The sequence below is a fragment of the Rhincodon typus genome, chromosome 1, assembly GCF_021869965.1.
Source record: "Rhincodon typus isolate 14 chromosome 1, sRhiTyp1.1, whole genome shotgun sequence".
In the NCBI taxonomy this organism is placed as follows: Eukaryota; Metazoa; Chordata; class Chondrichthyes; order Orectolobiformes; family Rhincodontidae; genus Rhincodon; species Rhincodon typus.
In genome coordinates, this window is record NC_063332.1 from 164,140,887 (window position 1) to 164,160,141 (window position 19,255).

Sequence of the window (19,255 nt, forward strand, 5' to 3'; positions counted from 1 at the left end):
TAACAACAAATAATTATGACTAACAGATTACAGTCTTATTATCGCATAAGTTTTATACTTAATTTCCTTGAATGAATGTTATATCTAACACAAGAACATGTTTTTCATGTAAATTATTTTTCCAAAAGCACATGACTTGCTACCGCCACTTCGATGTAATTTAAAGGTACTCAAGTAGAAATGTGAACTACTTATGAGTAGTGGATGACATGAATTGTCTAAGTGCTGGAACATTGAAGGAACAGAGTTGTTTGTAAACAACAAAGACTAGTGATAGGTGCTACAAATCTGTGTATTACCACAATAGAGTTTGCAGCCTACGAGAGACTATCACTCTAGACAGGCTATCGGATTCGTAAATATGTCTTGAACAGAGTGTAGTAACATGCAAAAGGCTATTTGAAAGATCAGTTCTTGCAAATGAACATGCCATTACAATTAAACAGACTACAGAATGACAGGAAAAAAGAATGTAACATCTAAAGTATAAATGTTTATTTTTTTGTAAAGGGGAAAAATTACACACTGGCTTTACTTGATACAGTGGTACATTTTCAACAGTATTACACAAGGGAATATTGATGACATGGTTATGTACACTTGCAGCTCCACACTTCAGGATCGGGGTAACTATGGAGATGGGGCTGGGGTTGATATTAACCTGGCATGAAGAAAATACACAAAAATACAGGTGGGCTTAACTTTTCTGCAGTTGGGGATCAATTATGGTATATTCCTATCATCTGGTAACAACCAGACCTTCAGGAATTTTGGTGAGGGAATTTGTTTAGGATTCCACCAACACAACAATGCTCAGTAGTGGTAATACGAACATCTTTTGAAGGTTTCTGCACAAACTTAGTGACCAAATTAGAATTTAAAAGACCATTGATGCTAGTTACAACAGTCAACAGCACAGGCTGTTTCCCAAAGTGGTTGTATTCAGGGCATGCACAGATAGTGTACATGAACGTGCTATGCTGGTCACATCATCATTCATTTGATAGAATAGTGACATGAATTTGATTTGCGGCCACATTTTATGTGATTGACTTCTTCTGGCACTTAATTCACTGGGATGGCACATGATGTTGCCCAGGGACGTGTAGACAGTCCTTAATTTTCACCACAAACATGAGTGACTTGAATAAAGGAATACTGAGCTATACAAACAGGTTTGTTGATAACACAGTCAGCCAACACAGGTATTGTGTAGATGGGAGGAGGAAGGGGAAAAAACTTTGGAAGCTGTCGATCAAATGGAAATTGTAAGGCCATCCACCTAGGATCAAGGATGATAAATTGTCATGTTTTTGAAACAGTGCAAAAAGGTGCAAAGGAATTTAGAAGTCTACATACACAATACTTTTTGTACTTGTGCGCTACTTTTTAATTAAAAGTGGCAGTGGGATTTTAATTTCAATCATTGATCTCAAGGGTTTGAATTCCAAAGTGAAGTGATGCTGCAGCCTTGCAGGGCTAGTACATTTGAAAATCAGGCTGACAAAATTTGGAATTCTCTCCCACACAAAAGACTGGATGCTCAGTCAACAATGCCAAAACTGAGAAAGAGAGATCATTAAGTATGGGTGTTAAATGTTAAATCACAGGCACACAAATTGAGTATGGACCAGCATGATCTAATAGAATGCAGAACAAAACTTAAGTGGCTCAATTTTCTGTAATTAAGTGCCCCTCATATCTAGAAAATGGGTGATAAAGCACTATCTATCTGTCTAGGATGAACCATAACTTCTTTTGCTCAAGCCTCACTGATGCTAGCACATTGCGCTGGAGAGTCCCTCCAGCTGATACTCAGTTATCTAAATAAATACAGAAGTGACCATCTCTGACCTCTCAGAACTTGCCGACAAAACTTCTCCATTGAGGCAATCATCTATGACTGCATCTTAACATTTGTATCTTTCAGCTTTTAAAGCAGCAATGGGTGCAGTCATAAGAGATGTCCTCACTCTGTCAATGGTCTGTGGAACTGAGATCTGCTATTGTTGCTGGGACATTGATGGAGTACTGAAGCTGCTATTATTACATGTATTGTCGAGAGCAGTTTGTCCAACCTATATCATGTTCTAATACACTGTTCCATTTTATTACTACAGTTTGAAATTAGGCCATTAAAGTCTATGACCACACACAATTTTAAAGATATAGCCAGCTCTACAGCAATACCACCATTGCTTCCTTAATAAATGTCAGTCCTTTATTTGTTCTTTTCTATTCTTTCTCCGTAACTGTTAAGCAGGACAGTAACAGTCTGTAGTCAGATGATTAGTGCTCTACATACCTTAATAACATCAAAAACATGTCATACTGCACATATATACTGGGAGTAACCAGCACTACCTCACCAGCTTTCAATGCGCCACTCTGTGCTGACAACCAATCCTGATTAGCCAAATTTCCTCAAATTGAAGACTGAAGTCATAACTTTTGGTCATTGTAAGAAAATGTGCTCTCTACCTATTGATTTCTTCCCAGCTTTTGCGAATGCTTCAGGCTGAACCAAACTGTTCATAACCTCTCCATTCTATCTGAACCTGAACTTCTGACCCCAAATGCTCTCCATCAAAAATACAACTCCATAATCGTGCACCTGATGTGCAGTGACTCTTGGCCCAGCAAAGCATTTGTTAAATTCTCACCCACCCAATCTCCTCCAACACTACAATCCTGAAACCGGTCTTCCTCCAATTCTACACCTTCTTAAACCCACTTTATTTCCAAAATACAGCGAGATATATCTAATCTAGGCCTAGCTCGGGAATCCTCTTCCTATATATCTTTACCATTGTCTTACTCTTTTAAAAGTTACTTCTTTCATTCAGCTTATGGTCAGCTGTCTGACCATGTTCTTTGGCTGATAAGTTTTGTCCGATTACCCTCATGAAGCACTTTGGGATTCATCAGCAGTGAGCTTCACTTGTATCCGCAATATCTAAACCTCAATTTTGAACATCGGTTTCCAACAGCAGCCATTGCTATAGGCTTCAACAGAGTTGTCAAGTCAGCATCAAATCTGTTTTACACTTGAAAATTAGCCTGAGCTTGGGTTGTTTGTAGATGTGCATGAGATAGTAATTTTTTTTCTAAAGTATGACTTTGCATATCTGACCCTACAAACTTAAAAAAACCTAGGTTTGCATTTATTTACCTTACAATCTGTAGTTTAGTTTTGACTCGTGCTTACTTACTATTTAACAGAACAATGGTTTCACCCTTGCTGCATCTCCCCCAACCAATGTTTCAAACTTGAAGAAACTACCTACTCGTCTTAGATGACCACTCGATAAGAGGCTCCATTTTAGGCATTTATTGAGAGAAGTTTATCGAGTGACCTGGAGTGCACAGTATGAAAGCTGGATGTCAAAGTCGAGGAAAGAGTTTAAAAAAAAAGCAGAAAACAACTGCTTTTCAAAGTCTAAGGGCAGAAGAGAAGAGAAATTTAATTCCAGGCACAAAAAGTGAAACAACGGTATTCTAAACCATGTTTTAACCTCACCATAGGTGCATTGATTCTGCAAAAATATTAAAATCATTTAGGCCTTCAGTATAGCTATCGGATGTCTCAAACAAGGTTAAATCACCACGATTTTTAAAAAAAGCAAAATACTTTCCTCCTCTCTAAGTTGCAACATGCTTTCCATCTGAAGAAACGCGAACATCCTTTTCAGTATATGTACGGAAAAAGATTTGGCACTTTGCATTTCACAAGTGGGAATTGCTTTATTGCATTTCAGGTCCAAGTGTCTGGAAAGTTCAGAATGTTGGTGAAGCTGAAGGCGCTAAATCATTGCTGTACTGATCCAGCACATCCCCTTCATTCTCTGATCCAGTCAGTCTGTTCACCAAATCATTTTCACTGTCCTCACTGTCTTTACTTGCTGATCTCCTGAGCTTTGGCCAGACTGTCCTCCGTTTCTTACCCCGACTTAGGCGATTAAGACAGTTTTTTGCCTTCCGTTTACACGTAATCCCAGAAGCATTAGCCCTTTCTGAGGATGACGTATGGATACTTTTGGCTGAGACCCGAGTGAAAGTGTCCTTTACGTTCACCCTATTATCTTCATTGTGACACTGGACCGGCACTACTTGACCATCTCTGGTAATTGACACAGACTGTAAAAGTTTTGAGTTTGGGAAAGCTTTCTTCAAAGCCTGACACAAGTGTATGTTCTTTTCTACCAAGTCATGATTCTGTCTCTCTCCTGTAGTTAAAACATAGAAAAATGTAAATACATTTGCATTAATGCCAATATAAACTATTGAAAAAAATAGTTGTAAATCCATTAAAGATGCAATTTTATATTTCTTCCTTTCACTACCTTCCCCTGAAGTCCCAAATCAGGTCATAGTGTGCGTCATACAGGAGAGAAAGAGGCCCTTCAGCCCACCATGTCTATCCCGACCAGTAAACACCAAACTATACCAATCCCATTTACTTGCACTCGGTCCATAGCCTTTTAAGTGCTCATCCTGATGCTTCTTAAATGTTGCCAAGCAGCATTCTGGGAATCTGCACAAGTGGCCTTTCTTTATACGCAATTGTTGGCAGGCTAATCAATCATCTCAACCCATTAGAACCAAGTCTAACATTGTCTCCATCTAAGGTTACAAGCTTCATAAGTAGAAGTTATTGAATAGCAATCCACAGTATTGTCTAATTATTCAGCTTCCCGAACTTGGGGTTGCTGGAATTAGCAGTAGTAGCCCCAATTTTACCCTGGCTTAGAGCAGTTAAAATACCAAAACCCAAATGGTAAGTTAATTCTAATACTTTTTCTACTTCAGTACAAATGAGAGGTAAATGCATCATGTATGACCATGACCATTCATAATATCCTACAGTATTCTAATAGGCAGCACACATGAAGCTCATTAGTGTGTGAAAAGTGCATTATTTATCCTCATGAGCTTTCAAATTTTATTTAACACTGCATGAAAAAAATTCCCTTATGGTCTACTCATCTGTGTCAATAAACAGCTGTAAAGGAGCGAACATAAATTTCTAGTGCTCGAGCTATAATATGGATACATAGCCTTACTCTATTCTAGGAAGACAACACTCTGCACTGTCTTGGATTTAACTTTAGTTTCTGTTTCAGGTTTCTTATCATAAACTTAACTTCTTTTTGAAAGCTCCAACCTCTGTTATTAACTTCTAATACTTTTAAAAATGATACATTGTGCGAGAAGAGACTGTTAGTTGTGAGGTCCATGACAATGTTGGCCATGGAACTCAGACGGAATTTTGACAGTATACACCCCTTTAAATATTGATGCTTTTATGTTGGTAGGAACAACATTATAGTTGTTCGGAGGCTCAACTGCGGCCACAACCAGACTGTGGAAATATTGGTCTTGTCACATGAAGCCTGACACATTAAAATGGGGTGACAATGAGAAAAAATTCAGGAAGCTGTATGCTAGAATATGTGGACCAGTACTGACCAGTTCTTAGTTCCTACCTGGAATCAGTGTGCACAGCCTTTTCTTCTCAGATACCATTTTCCTGAGTCGTTGCACATCACTTAGCAAACATTCCACTGAGCGTTCACTTTCTTCTACCTTTAAACAAGTGGTCTATGACAAGGTGGGATTTAAGTAACGAAAATGTGGAATTTATTATCCATACAAGTTGAAAGTTCTTGAACAAAAATGCATACCTAAAGCAAAAATAGCATTTCAAATGTCTTGCATGGTCAATCGCACGGACAAATATATATAGTTATATTTCGTGAATTTGAGGATTTGTCTTTTTTTTATTGATCTTGATTATTATATCACTATCTCTTTTATTCCACTTTGTCATCAACTCGCTCTGCTAAAGATTATGTATCTTTCTGCTGTTTTCATACGAAGGAGTAAGTAGCATTTGTACCCAAGTCTGGGAAGGAGAGAGATTCAGCTGGAGTGACAGGCCAGCTGAGTTTGGGAGCAAAAAATGACAGCCATGTGTGAAAAACAATGCATTATGGTCATGTGATTAGCAAAAACTAGTCAGATCCGAGACACAATCTATACAGGCAAATAAGCAAAAAGATGAAATTTTAAATGTTCTGTAAAAAATAATTACTGACAATACTCAAGCAGGTGGTTTGGCAAACACAAAGATGAACCAAGAGATTTTAAGACGAAAAACAGCTTTGTGAAATCGGCTGATGAGCAGAATATGCAATTGAATAAGGGTAAGGTGAGAGAAAAACATGAAAACACATTCAATGGAAAGACTATACACAGTGAGAACCAGAGGTTCAAATGCAAAATTTCCTAGCGGTACAGTAGAAATATCCAGATGAGTAAAGTAATTAAAAAGAACAAGAGCATAGAGTATAATAGTAAACTATACATTTGAGCAAAATGCATATTTGGCTGCAACTGGAGCACAGCTAGAGTTATGTGCAGTTTTGGTCGCCCGTTATGAATTAAAACCATACATTTAAGTTCATAGGCTTAATGGCTCAATATCCAATCTAAGTAATTGCTTTTCATTCCTACACATCAATACAACTGACATAGAATCACAATTTTGCAGAATAGGAGACCATTTGGTCCATTTGTGCTTGTGCAGACTCTTTGATATAATTAGTCTTTTATTTTGTTTCCTCCTATAATTTGTTTTCTTTTCAAGTATATATTCAATTTCCTTTTGCAAATGAATACTGAATTTGCTTCTCTCCCTTCCCCTGCTTTCAGAAAGTGCATTCTTGATCACATTGTGCCTCACAAAAGATTCTCCCCAACTTCCTCCTGGTTCTTGTTTAAGATTACCCACAATGTAGCTAATGAACCTGACCCAAGACTAATGACTGACAAATCTACTCCCAATCTTTCAATCCCAATTTATGAACCGCAGATACTGGCAATCTGAAATTAAAAAAAAGTGTTGAAGAAACTCAGCAGGTCTGGCAGCATCTGTGGACAGAGAAACAGTTAATGTTTCAAGTCTAATATAACCATTCTTTAGAATCAAAGAGGGCTGGAAAAGTGATAGATTGTATGCTGTGGAGAAAGGGGGACGAGCAACAAGTTGACTGGATGACAAAGATGCTGCAGATCAATAGGCAAAGGGAGTGCTAATGGTAGTAGAGAGTGATGGGAGAATAGATAAGAAATAGTGAACAGGTAATAGGTCACTACCAAGAATGAATCCATGATTTTTAGATGCAAGGAGATGATGGTACTCAAAATGGAGGACAGAATTCATGCTCTGAATTTATGAACTCAGTGTGGAGTCCTGAAGGTTGTAATATGCCTAATCAGATAATATGGTGCTGTTACTCTTGCTTTCGTTGGGCTTCGTTGGACCACTGCCGCAGGTCTAGGACAGAACTATGAGCATTAAAGCAAAATGTTTTATTTAAATATCAAGTGATTGTAAGGTCAGGATCATTTTTGCAGGGAGAGCAGAGGTGTTCTATAAAGTGGCCACTGATCTGTGTTTGGTCCTGCCAATATAGAGGAGTCTGCATTGTGAACAGTGAACACAATAGACTTGATTTTAAAAAGTACAAGTACTGCTTTACCTTCCTATGTCATCTATCTTCCTCCCTCACCCACTTTCTGCCTTGATGTTTATTCCCATACGTGTTGGCCAATCCCATGTTGTTGGAGAGGACAGGGAAAGACACCTCAGAACTGGAAACAAAACTAGGATTTTAAATTAAAGGCACGATAGCTGGAACTGGATGACATGTTGGAAAAGCAGTATTGCCAGCGTGTTGCTGGCATGAATGTGTGCCTGCTTCCTTCCGCAAAACGCTTCTTCAGGCCACTACCGTATTTTCTTAAAGAAGACTAAGCTGAGTTGCTGTGCTGGTGCATGCTTGCTTCTTTCTTGTGCCCGGCACATCTCATCTGCAAACAAGTGTCAAACAATATTTCAGCCAAGTCAGTAGGAACTTCCAATGCCAGCAGTCCCTCTACGCTGGTTTTGGTAGAGCAAACAGAGGCTTAGCTCGATTGAAATAGGAGTTTCTGGCTGTGCCCCAGGATATATGGTGGGAGTCCATTGGAGTGATTAATTCAGTGATACATTTCAATGTTTTCTTTTCATGGTGCATCAAATTTATTCATTTCAGCTTCAACTACTCGGCGGGGGGGGGGGGGGGGGAGAGAAGAAGGTCCTCCCACGCTTCCTGCTTTTAGCTACCTGACAGAAAATGTTAAAATCAATGTTCCTGATTTTCCCTATGGTCTATAGTTTTATAATGTCATGTTCTTTGACATTTTAGGTGGTAGTCGGTTAGGCAGAGCAGGACAGGAAGATCCATTATGTTAGATCCTTGACCACTTTTGCCAACCCGTTTCCTGCCATGACGTCCAGTGAAAAGCAGAAGCGTTACCCTAAAACGGGAAGTCAGAATCAATAGGAATGATTTTGTGAAACTTGAAAGGGTTCAGAAAAGATTTACACGGATGTTGCTGGGGTTGGAGGGTTTGAGCTCTATTGAGAGGTCGAATAGGCTGGGGGGGGGTCCTCAAAGTGGTTTACAAAATCATGATGGACATGAATAGGGTGAACGGCAATGTCTTTTCCCCAGGGTAGGGGAGTTCAAAACTAGGAGGTATAGGTTTAAGGTGACAGGGGAAAGATTTAAAAGGGACTTAAGGCGAAACATTTTCATGTAGAAGGGAGTGCCTATATGGAATGAGCTGCCAGAGGTGGTGGTGAAGGCTGGTACAATAACAACATTTAAAGGGCATCTGGATGGGTATATGAATAGGAAGGGTTTAGAGATATATGGGCCAAATGCCAGCAAATGGGACTACAGCTGTTTAGGATATCTGGTCGGCATGGGCGAGTTGGACTGAAGGGTCTGTTTCTGTGCTGTATGTTCCTATGATTCTAAATAAAGTGGCACTGAATTGGTGAACTTGTGTGTTCTGCTTTCTGTCTTCCCATGCCTGGATATCCAAAATTGCTCAGGCCTATAGAAAAGCTGGAAATGCTTTTGAAGAACACAGCAAATCTGTGAAAGGGACTTGCAGAAAACTAATTTCTCTGCTGAACCAGATGGCCATTTTTCCCCCCCACAGTGCTGTTGAGAATTGCTTTACTACCTACTTTTGTGGTTTTTGTTAGCGTGAAGTTACTTATTTCTCCTTCCATACTACCCAAACCAATTCTTTCTTCCTGCAAACAATAAGGTCAAGGGTAGCACTTTAAGCACTGACCTAGCTGAAATTAGCTAACTTACCATGGCCTGGTAATTGGAAATATCCTTATCTGTGGGGCTGGTGACAAGTCTGGAGACATATTGCTAAATTTGGGGCCAGGATATTCAGAAAAGGAGTTAGGAAACACGATATGAAGAATGCTAAAGACAAACAGATATGGAACCAGGTGCATGGAATTAAAACAGAAATCAGCCGTTATCACATGGGTGGTGGATGGCAGGAGGAGGAGGATGAGGAGAACAGACTCGAAGGATTGAATAGCCCACATTCCTATTAAAAAAGTTGAGCCATCAAAGGGCTATTCTTTGCATCTTTATCACTAATTGTTTTTGGTGTATACTGATATGTCTGAATCATAAAAGTCATAACTGTCTCTGAGGAATGTGATTGATGTCATTCTTATCCTACATTCTTAAACTAGACTGGGTACAGAAAAGATGTCATATGTCATAAGACAGTAGCCCTGGAGTGGAAAGTCCACTTCAGAAGACTGTAAAAGACAGAGACTGAATATCTCAGTTTAACATTGAACAAAATTAATTCCAATCGCCATATACTTCATACTGAATGGTGAATGCAAAGAGGGTATTAACAGTTGGACAACCCTGGATATATTTTAAATTATACTGCATATTGTAAATGGAACAATAGAATTTCATACGAATTACCAGTTAACAGTGAAACAACATTAGACAACAAAAGCATCAGTATTTACAGCCAGCCCTAGAACTGCAACTGATGGAACAGTACAGTACAATAAGTCTATGATTAATGTTCCAGTTACCTTCAATTCTTCCTGCAGTGTACCATATATTCCTTTAATTCTCTGAACCTCTTTTAAAGAGCCTTCTTGATCAAAAAACACAAGTCTGTAAGGAGAAGAAAAATATCACTCACATTCATTCCAATTTATCTTATCCGTCTTTCAAGTCCATCCTTCAAAAATCTTTGATTTTATGACTGTGTCACTACTATACTAGGACAAGTGATAGTTTATTGATAAAAGGAGAACAAATAATGGAGCCAACATGGGATTCCACCCCCAACCCCCTCAACAACTAGGGGAAATGTTTTGATCAATCTAAACACCCAACTGTGATATATTTCAGCTCTACACTAGATGTTGGCTCTGGCTCAGCATCAGTGATCGCTCCCACAAGTGGAAATTAAGTTTGACACAGCCTTGATGCCTAACACGACGTTAAATGTTCCTCTGGACTTGAATAATTGCTATTTCTCCATGCCTTCTGCACTGCGTCATATTTGTTCCAAGACACTTCAAATGCACATCACGTCATGCTGAATTCTGCTCAGAATGTCACAGAGTTGCCACTATGTTTTGATTATATGTACCAATTACAATCCATTTGCAGGTTTCTTTCCACCATATACTTCTTTACACTGTCATTTACATAACTACATATACAATTAAGTAATGCATAAATTCTGACAATATTCAGATTTCCACAACACCTTTGAAAATTGTTGGGAAGAAACACAATTCAATGACTACCTAATTCATCTCAGTTACTTGTCATTTTGGTGACATACTTAAACTGCTCATCAGAGATGGCTTTTGAGCAGATAGAACAATGCATAACTTTTTTTGAATTTTCAAATGGCGAGATATCCGTCAAGACTTCCAAGTTTTTAAAACTTAAACTCTGTCAATCCGATCAATGCTTTCTAATTTAAGTCTCCTTTTATTCTTCTCAATCATGGGATGTCCTGTTTCATGGACCTAAATCCTTCATCTGTGTTTATTGATTAAAAAAGGATAAAGCATAAAATAGTCAAGAGTTCCAACTTGGGCAAATAGGCCAGAAATGAAGACTTGCTAAACCATAAAAATTTCATGTTGCTCAATTAGTTTTGAAAATGTTTCTTTTCAAAAAAATATTTTCAACACAATTTGATTTAAATTTGGAGCAGCTATCATATTTCAAGCTTATCAAATAAAGTTATCCAGTAAATCAAAATTTAAAAATGATCAAACTGGCTGCATCCAGATGATGGCAGCAACACAGTTTCTGGTTCACCAATACACAGCAGACCAAACAGTACAGACTCAGAAGAATTGCATGTACTATTGGAGATTCCGGAGATCGTATGTGGTGACAGAAGATTCATTCCACAATTTGCAAGCACATTTTTTAAAAACAGAATTTCAGAAATTCTGTCTGCTCAGTGCATTCTGAATGTAACTATAACTATGAAACTATAACAAAAAATGCAGCTCTGTGTCAGTCTTAATATTTGATCCAAATTATGAAGGAAAAATGGTGTTATTTAGATTGGTCACTTGACAGTTGCCAACATAATGTTAATATTTACTTCACTTTCACATCTCCCCACCCTCTAACAAATACCTGAAGTGGTAGGGTCATATTCCACAGTATCTTTGTTAGTTACCACAGTAGACAGTACAAGATCAGTTGTGTTTTCTACCTGTGTTTCTTCATTGCGCGACTATAGCCTCCTGCACTACTTGGTCCAGAAAACGTTTTATAGTCTTGTTGTTCAGACATTCCTAGATTGGTAACGGATACAGGTATTCGCTCAATAAAACTAAATTTGAAAAGAACAAAATAAATATTAGACTTCAAAGTTATTTTAAAAATGGCCTGTAAAATGTTTTACATTTGCTACGTTTCCCAAACTTGTACCAGCTCATAACACTGTTTGGCGGCATGGTGGCTCAGTCGTTAGCACTGCTGTTTCACAACGCCAGGGACCTGGGTTCAATTCCACCCTCGGGCAACTGTCTGTGTGGAGTCTGTACATTCTCCCCGTGTCTACTTGGGTTTTCTTCAGGTACTCCAGTTTCCACCCACAGTGCAATGATGTGCAGATTAGGTGGATTGACCATGCTAAATTGCTTATAGTGTCCAGGGATGTGCAGGCTAGGTGGGTTAGACATGAGAAATGCTGGATTACAGGGATAGGATAGGGTGGGCAGTAGGTCTGGATGGGATGCTCTTCGCAGGGTCAGTGTGGACTCGACGGGATGAATGGCCTGCTTCCATACTGCAGGCATTCTATGAAAAAAATACTCTGGGTACTGCTTACCTTCCCTGGGGTTTATACAGTGTATATTCCAGACTGTGTGTGGAGCCATTCTCTCTGCTTAACTTGCTAGTAAAGAGAAAGAACACCAGCTGTTGGTTTTTCAGATGCTTCTGAAGGGTCCTGTGAAGGAGACGTTCTCGGAATGTCATGGTCTGATTTGTGTTACGTCTGAATTTATACCAACCAATTACATTCTAAGGGGGGAAAAAGTACAAGTAAAATTTAGATCTAGACCCAGGTTAAAAAATGGGTAAGTGTGGAACAACAATCACTTTTGAAATTTAAGTCTTTTACCAAAGAAGCTGTTATTATGACGATTGACTCAATAACAAAACATGGTCCTCAGCAGCTAACTACTTTCACCCTTATCAACCAGTTAACTAAACATATGTAAGTCACCTGACAGTTAACTACCTGCACCTATGTCAATCTTTAATTACCACTACACATGCCACCTAGCTATTAACTACCTGCATGCATGGGGTACACAGCAATTAACCAAGCCACTGCACATATCACAGTATAATTCAACAAATCTCAATTAAAACTTCAATAGCATTTACTTATGGATCTAAGATTCCCTGAAACAAACAGTGCAGGAAAATTTGGTTATAATTAAATGTCTCAAAAATTTTGAGCATTATTTTTGATTCATTTCACATCAAAGCTTCAAAAGGTAACACTATCTACTTTAGGCTTCATATTGCAAAACTAGGCACTCTCACATGGGATACAGTGTCTGATGTGAACTACAGCTCATTTGGTACAATTACAACAACTGCTTTAACTGCATCCTGAGAATGTCATAGGTTTACTCCCAAGTAGTGCCACATTATGGGCAACATGGTCTTGTGCTCTGACCCCATGCCACTAAAAGCTGTTTCGAAACAAAAGGTCCTCAACGTTAATAAATTGAAGAATTTTATCCATCAGCATAGGCAGGATTCAAACTAAATTTGAAATTCTTGCCCTTTTCATAGATGTTGTGGGTCTGTAATGTATCCTCAACTGATCTAAAAACTGGTTCTCTTGGTCAACTGCAAAAGTGCGCTATCAGATCTTGGCTGGAAATGAGATGAATGGGAATTAAAAATGGAAGGAAATTTAGGAGAGAAAATATCTTCAAAACTGCCAATGAAGTCTAGGTTTGTCATAGAAACCAAAATATACAATTGGGAACCTTTCTCTAACATTAACGGTTGGACAGGATATTGGATACTCAGGAGACATGAACCTTTCAGTCATATGCATAATTCAAAAATTTGGAGCAGTGGTAGTCCAATTTTCATCAGGTAATCTAAACAATGATTTTAGTACAACACCTGGGCCCTGTAAAACTACAATTTAAGAATTAAAATATTTCAAAACATAAAGTGTAGCCTAAAGTTAAATTGAATCAGGCAACACAAGTTAGCATTCCAGTCACCAACTGGTGTTGAATCAAATCCTCTCTTCCATATCTGTTTCATATTGGTTGATGTGACCTTCCACAAATTTTCCCAAAAAAAAAACTGCCAAGGGTTATCCAAAGGCAGTTCAATTAGTTTAAGGGAAGTTGCTGTTTTCAGAGAAATACATGCCCCATCACTGGAGACAAAGACTTTCCCGCAGACCCAAATCACATATTACACCGTGTGTTGTATGAGGGTGTCAAATTGATATTGTACAGCAAGATCACATGGCACATCCTGATTAACTTAAAGCTGTTATTAATAGCTCTTAACCGTTTCAGGAAAAACAAACTATATATTCGTAACAAACTGGCCTAAATTTATTAAAGATACAACATACCAGGTGAAAGCTAAAGAATTCCATTCATTGCATATCACCAAGAACAAGATTGTGAAGCCACACTAATTCCTGACTGCAAATAAAACTGTTATACTCAGCCAATTAGGTGAGAATTTTAGCAACACACTCAACAAGTCATCAAGACCGAAATCAAAGGCGACATTCCTTAATAGCCACTACAACTATCAAAGTCCAGCATTGCTAACATTATTCTGCTTGAATTGTAATATGTAATTTGCTGTGACTGTGGCACTATTTGTAGACAAGCAGATGCCATAAAATAGCACACATCAAAATGAAACTTTAAACTGACTGTCAGTCAAGAACATCAGATAACTTTCAACCCGGATGACTGCATTGACATTTGGCTCAAAATACAAATGAATTATAAAATGAGTTAATGGCAGGATAATTTCTACAACATCTGTAAACCAATCTCAATGTGGAATAGTGTGCCAGTCTCTTATGCAAACTGCTATTTTAGAAACTACCCATTATTGATGCCACAGCAAATACTGAGGATTGTCGATGTTATTGAGCTAGACAGCCAATCATTACAGAATTTGTAGCTCCTCACCCAGAGACATGGAATTCTTACAGTAATTCCATCTAAGCTTAAATCAGTTAAAAGTTTGGTGCTTACTTAAGATATTTTCCAAATTTCACCACACGTGGTTTGTTTATCAAAATAATTACTAGACAGCTTTTTAAAATCATAAAATGTACAACCAGATGTTAAATTAAAACATGAATATTTGTTAAATGCCAAACAAACAAAAAATCTTCATGTTGATCATTTTGCATCAACTGCTCTTGACAATACCTTTTCCTGATTTAATAGTATTTTCTGCAATGCTCTTTCATCCACTTCACCAGCAGAATTATAAAAACTGTAAAAGACAGATAGAGCATTCGTAACATCACTTCAATTCAAAAAGCACCGTGTATCTTCGTTTCCAGTCTAACTGTATGAATTTCAGTTTTAGTTTTGGCACAATGCCCATACTTACAAAACTTGGTACTGCTTACGTAATAACTCAGCTAGTTTCAGTAATGTGGACAAGACAATAACACATATTGATGACCCATTTGACATTTCTATGACCCATTTCTATGTTTTAAAATGCTATCAAGGTGAAAATGTGTCATTATACCCGTAGGCTAAAGTAATTTATTACAAAGGTTAACTGTAGTATCAATTAAGAATTGGTCATATTCCAAACATTTTGCAACATAGTCTGTCGTTCATAGTTCTGTTGTCAACATTTAATACCATTCTTGTGATATGATAGCCAAAAGTGTCTTTTTGGAAAGCTGAACTGATGTCCATTGTATAAACCTCTTAATACTGGCACTGTGGCTCATGCTGCCTGTAGCCAATCTCAATCCCATTGTAACAAATTTGATATGGCAAGCCCAATTCCCATTTTAAGTTTGATGTATGAATTAACATCAGCCTCATTGTACAAGTGAGACAGTGCAAAAGAGAAAACTGGTGTTGCTCCAAAACTCTCCTTCATCCTTTAACAGCATTGATCTAGACACCAGGGAATGCCAGTACGATGACTAATATAGATATACCAGCTATTTCCTTTTACTCAGGTTTTCCCATCAAAGCACACTAAAGTACTAAAACAAAGGGATTTTGTTTCAAAATTACCAACTTCATTTCATTTAACAGCATTTCCACACATGAAGTCTGCACTTACTAATAACCTCAACAGAAGATCTTGAGGGAGTACTGGTTCCATTAACCTTTCATACATGAATCAAGTGAAAAGTGACTGAGCAATTCCCACTGGAAGCAAGAGTCGCAAAATTCTTAGGACTGAGAGTAGCTATCAACTGAGCTCACGTACCTGAATAGCCAGTAACATGGAATATGTTTCTGTATATCTAGAGGGGAAAAATACACATTAAAGTTCAGAGGGGAGTAATAATTTCCACATGTAATACTAGCTTCCAGGAGGGAAACTGTACATACTAACAATCAGAGGGAATTAAAGTTTTCCATATGTAATATTCCTTCCTTTCCCCTTAAAGGCCATTCACAATTACATTGAGGGAGCTCAATTAATATCAGCAAGAAACATTAGATGAGTTACTGGTTGTTTTGCATTCTTTTGGTTGTTGGGTTTTGTATCAAGTCTTTCCTTCTGAAAATGTCAACACTGCTCACAAATGTCTAACCACACACAAAATTAAAAAGTAGATATGAAATACATATGTTTAATTTTTAGAAAGATACTTTTATGAGACCTGCTGTTTAACCATGATCTATAAGTCCAAGTTAAAACAACAAACTACAGGAATAACAAGAACTGGCAGAAAGGTGGATATAAGAAGTTTGAGACTTGATGGGCAACTTGTTTGGTTATTTTACATCAAAATCACAACCATTACACCCACTTCAAATAAAAAAACTTGGAGTGTAGCTGTTGCTAAAAACTCTGATTTGCTTTTAGCAAATTTAATGGAGCAATTTGAAAACTGGGGTGAAAATTTTAAAATTGAGCCATTGCTGGGCTTAAGCCAATCTAGGTGTAGGTCAGTGAATCTAATTTGCTCTGATTTGCTTTAAGCAAATTTTGAAAATGTATGAATTCTCTAAAATCATGCAATTTAGGAATGCAACTGGTAGATGAAACAAATTACAATTCAAAGTCATAAACAGGACTGCTGCTCTCCACTATTAAAGTTACACTTCATTAGAGCCATGATATGGTCTTATGATTGAATTTAGACATGATGCTACTAGGAAGATAAAATATCATCTATATCACTGCAAAGCAGAGCTACAGTACTCTTTCTAGTCTCCTAAAGTGCCAGCTTATTAAGGTCAAAATCACAATCTGTCTTTCAATCTTCAATGATGTTAATCTTGCTTAGCTGTTGTAACTCAACAATGACTGGTGGATTGACTCTCCCCAAAAGCTTTCTTCCTGTCTCCACTGGCTCCATTACAACATGACTAGCAACTTTCTACAGGGCCATAAGTGGGAATGTTAGAGATATTTTGCACCTCAACATAGTCCTCCCTCGCTCTAATATTCCATATACTCCATGAAGACTCACTGACTTACGCCTAGATTGGCTTCAGTCCAGCAATGGCTCAATTTTAAAATTTTCACCCCAATTTTCAAATTGTTCCATTCCTCAGACATCGGCATCTAGTACATTCCTGATATCTGTAGTCCTCGGCTCCTCAATTCCTTCCCTAATTTCCCCATCTTTCTTCTGTTAAGAGAATCTTTAAAACCTACCTCTTACTCGCCTGTCCTAATAACTCATATAAATTGGTGGTAGGTTTTATTTGGTAACATACCTTTGAAGTGGTTTGGGTTGATTTGCTGACAATAGTATTTTATAAATGGAAGTTGCTGTTGTTGTCTCACATTGGGACATGACTCCACAGATATTCTGCTATATCTGGGGCTGTTCTTCATGCCTGAGCCTAGACTGTTAGGACAATATGTGATTTAACTATGAGGCACACACATCAAAGCTTGATCCTGACATCAGGAGACACCTTTCTTTCTCCGATGCACCTGTACAAACATTACCATTTGTAGTACGAAAGCAACTGCTCAGCTGAGATCAACAAAGAGCACAATCAAAACTGGAACTTGCTAATCTCTTTAGTTATCAACATAAAAGTGTGCACTAACTGACTAAGCCTGGAGAAGACAACAATAAATTTATTTTGGAAAAGTCACAGCCATAGATAAAGATTTTATTTTGAAAGCTTTTTAAAAAAAATCTCTTGAATTGACTTGTCAAGGCTGCAGTCACATGTAACATATTTTGATTCCAGATGCCTGTAGTAGTTTTCACCATAGTCCCAGAGGACCATAGAGCTGCTGTCTCATTAGAGACAGCTGACTGGTGGTGAGTTTAACCTGAGAGTCACCACGCCACAGTCGAGAGCTAAGATTAAGAAGGTGAGAACTTCATGGGATGCACTAGCCTGTATTAATAAAAGCTGAAATTAAGAACATAGGACAGTACAGCACAGTACAGGCCCTTCGGCCCACGATGTTGTGCCGACGTATTATCCTACTAAGATCAAACTACCCTGCATACCCTACATTTTACTATCCTCTATGTGCCTATCCAAGAGTCGCTTTAAAGTCTCTAAAGTATCTGACTCCACTACCACTGCCGGCAGCGCATTCCACACGCCCACCACTCTCTGTGTAAAGAACCTACCTCTGACATCTCCCCTATACTTTCCTCCAATCACCTTAAAATTATGCCCCCTCGTAATAGTCATTTCCGCCCTGGGAAAAAGTCTCTGACTATCCACTCTATCTATGCCTCTCATCATCTTGTACACCTCAAAATTAATATACATTGCTACAAAAAGCTGAATTATGACTAATCCTAGTTGAAGATATGACACTTAACTGCAACAAAGTTGCCTACTTTTACCATGAAAATACAATGGAAAGCAGACTGCAAATCAAATAGCTCACCTATGGTGTGCACCACCTCAATATCATCCAATTGGGAATCAGTTATACTGTTTTTTGCTTCAGCTTTGATTTCCCCGAGGAGAAATCCCTCCTGTGAAGAAAAGAAAATGATTTATAAATTCTCTGTTACAGCATACAATTGATAGATGTTACTAAAAACTGGGCCTTTAAACCTAGAGAACTAGCTACAAAATGCCTTCAACTGCTGCTGCATATTTGAGGGATCTTGCACTGCCAGTGATTTCTGAACCAGTCCAATTGCGACAATTATTAAAGTTTTATGCATTCTTTAGTACAATCTCATTAAGGTTAGGTAAAATAAGGAGGAATTGCCATAGTCTCAGAGGACCATAAGGCTTCTCTCTCATAGAGAAACGACTGGTGGTGATCACCACACCTCAGGCAAGCAGCAAGGTTGAGAAAGTGGGACCTTTGTGGTAACCTCAGCTGGTGCAGGAATTGATCTGCTGTTGGCATCACACTGCATTGCAAATCAGCCATCCAGCCAACTGAGCTGACACCCATACTGTGGGCTGGTATACTGAGGACATGTTATCCATTTAAAAAGTAGTTTGGCAACTTCTTACAGGTAATATTTGCAACCTAATACCTTAAAAGCCCTCAAACTGAAGTATACCCTGCTCCATTACGTCTGTGGTTTAAGTTGTGGTTATTGCAATTTTCACAAATTTCTTCAAGGCTCTCTATCATGCAAGCTGAAA

The 19,255-nt window shown here is 38.2% G+C and overlaps 1 protein-coding gene across 1 annotated transcript in view; it reads right to left on the reverse strand.

The window, feature by feature from the left end:
• Window positions 1–473: 473 nt before the first annotated feature.
• abraxas1 (abraxas 1, BRCA1 A complex subunit) overlaps window positions 474–19,255 on the reverse strand; it is a 20,402-nt gene continuing 1,620 nt past the window's right edge. The window contains exons 2-10 of the mRNA XM_048610675.1: window positions 19,144–19,171; window positions 18,534–18,624; window positions 15,918–15,954; window positions 14,882–14,948; window positions 12,268–12,461; window positions 11,647–11,766; window positions 9,983–10,067; window positions 5,487–5,601; window positions 474–4,226 (exon numbers count right to left, since the gene is read on the reverse strand). Of these exons, the coding sequence (XP_048466632.1) occupies window positions 3,778–4,226; window positions 5,487–5,601; window positions 9,983–10,067; window positions 11,647–11,766; window positions 12,268–12,461; window positions 14,882–14,948; window positions 15,918–15,954; window positions 18,534–18,624; window positions 19,144–19,171 (1,186 nt within the window). The 3' untranslated portion in view covers window positions 474–3,777. The remainder of the gene's footprint in view (window positions 4,227–5,486; window positions 5,602–9,982; window positions 10,068–11,646; window positions 11,767–12,267; window positions 12,462–14,881; window positions 14,949–15,917; window positions 15,955–18,533; window positions 18,625–19,143; window positions 19,172–19,255) is intronic.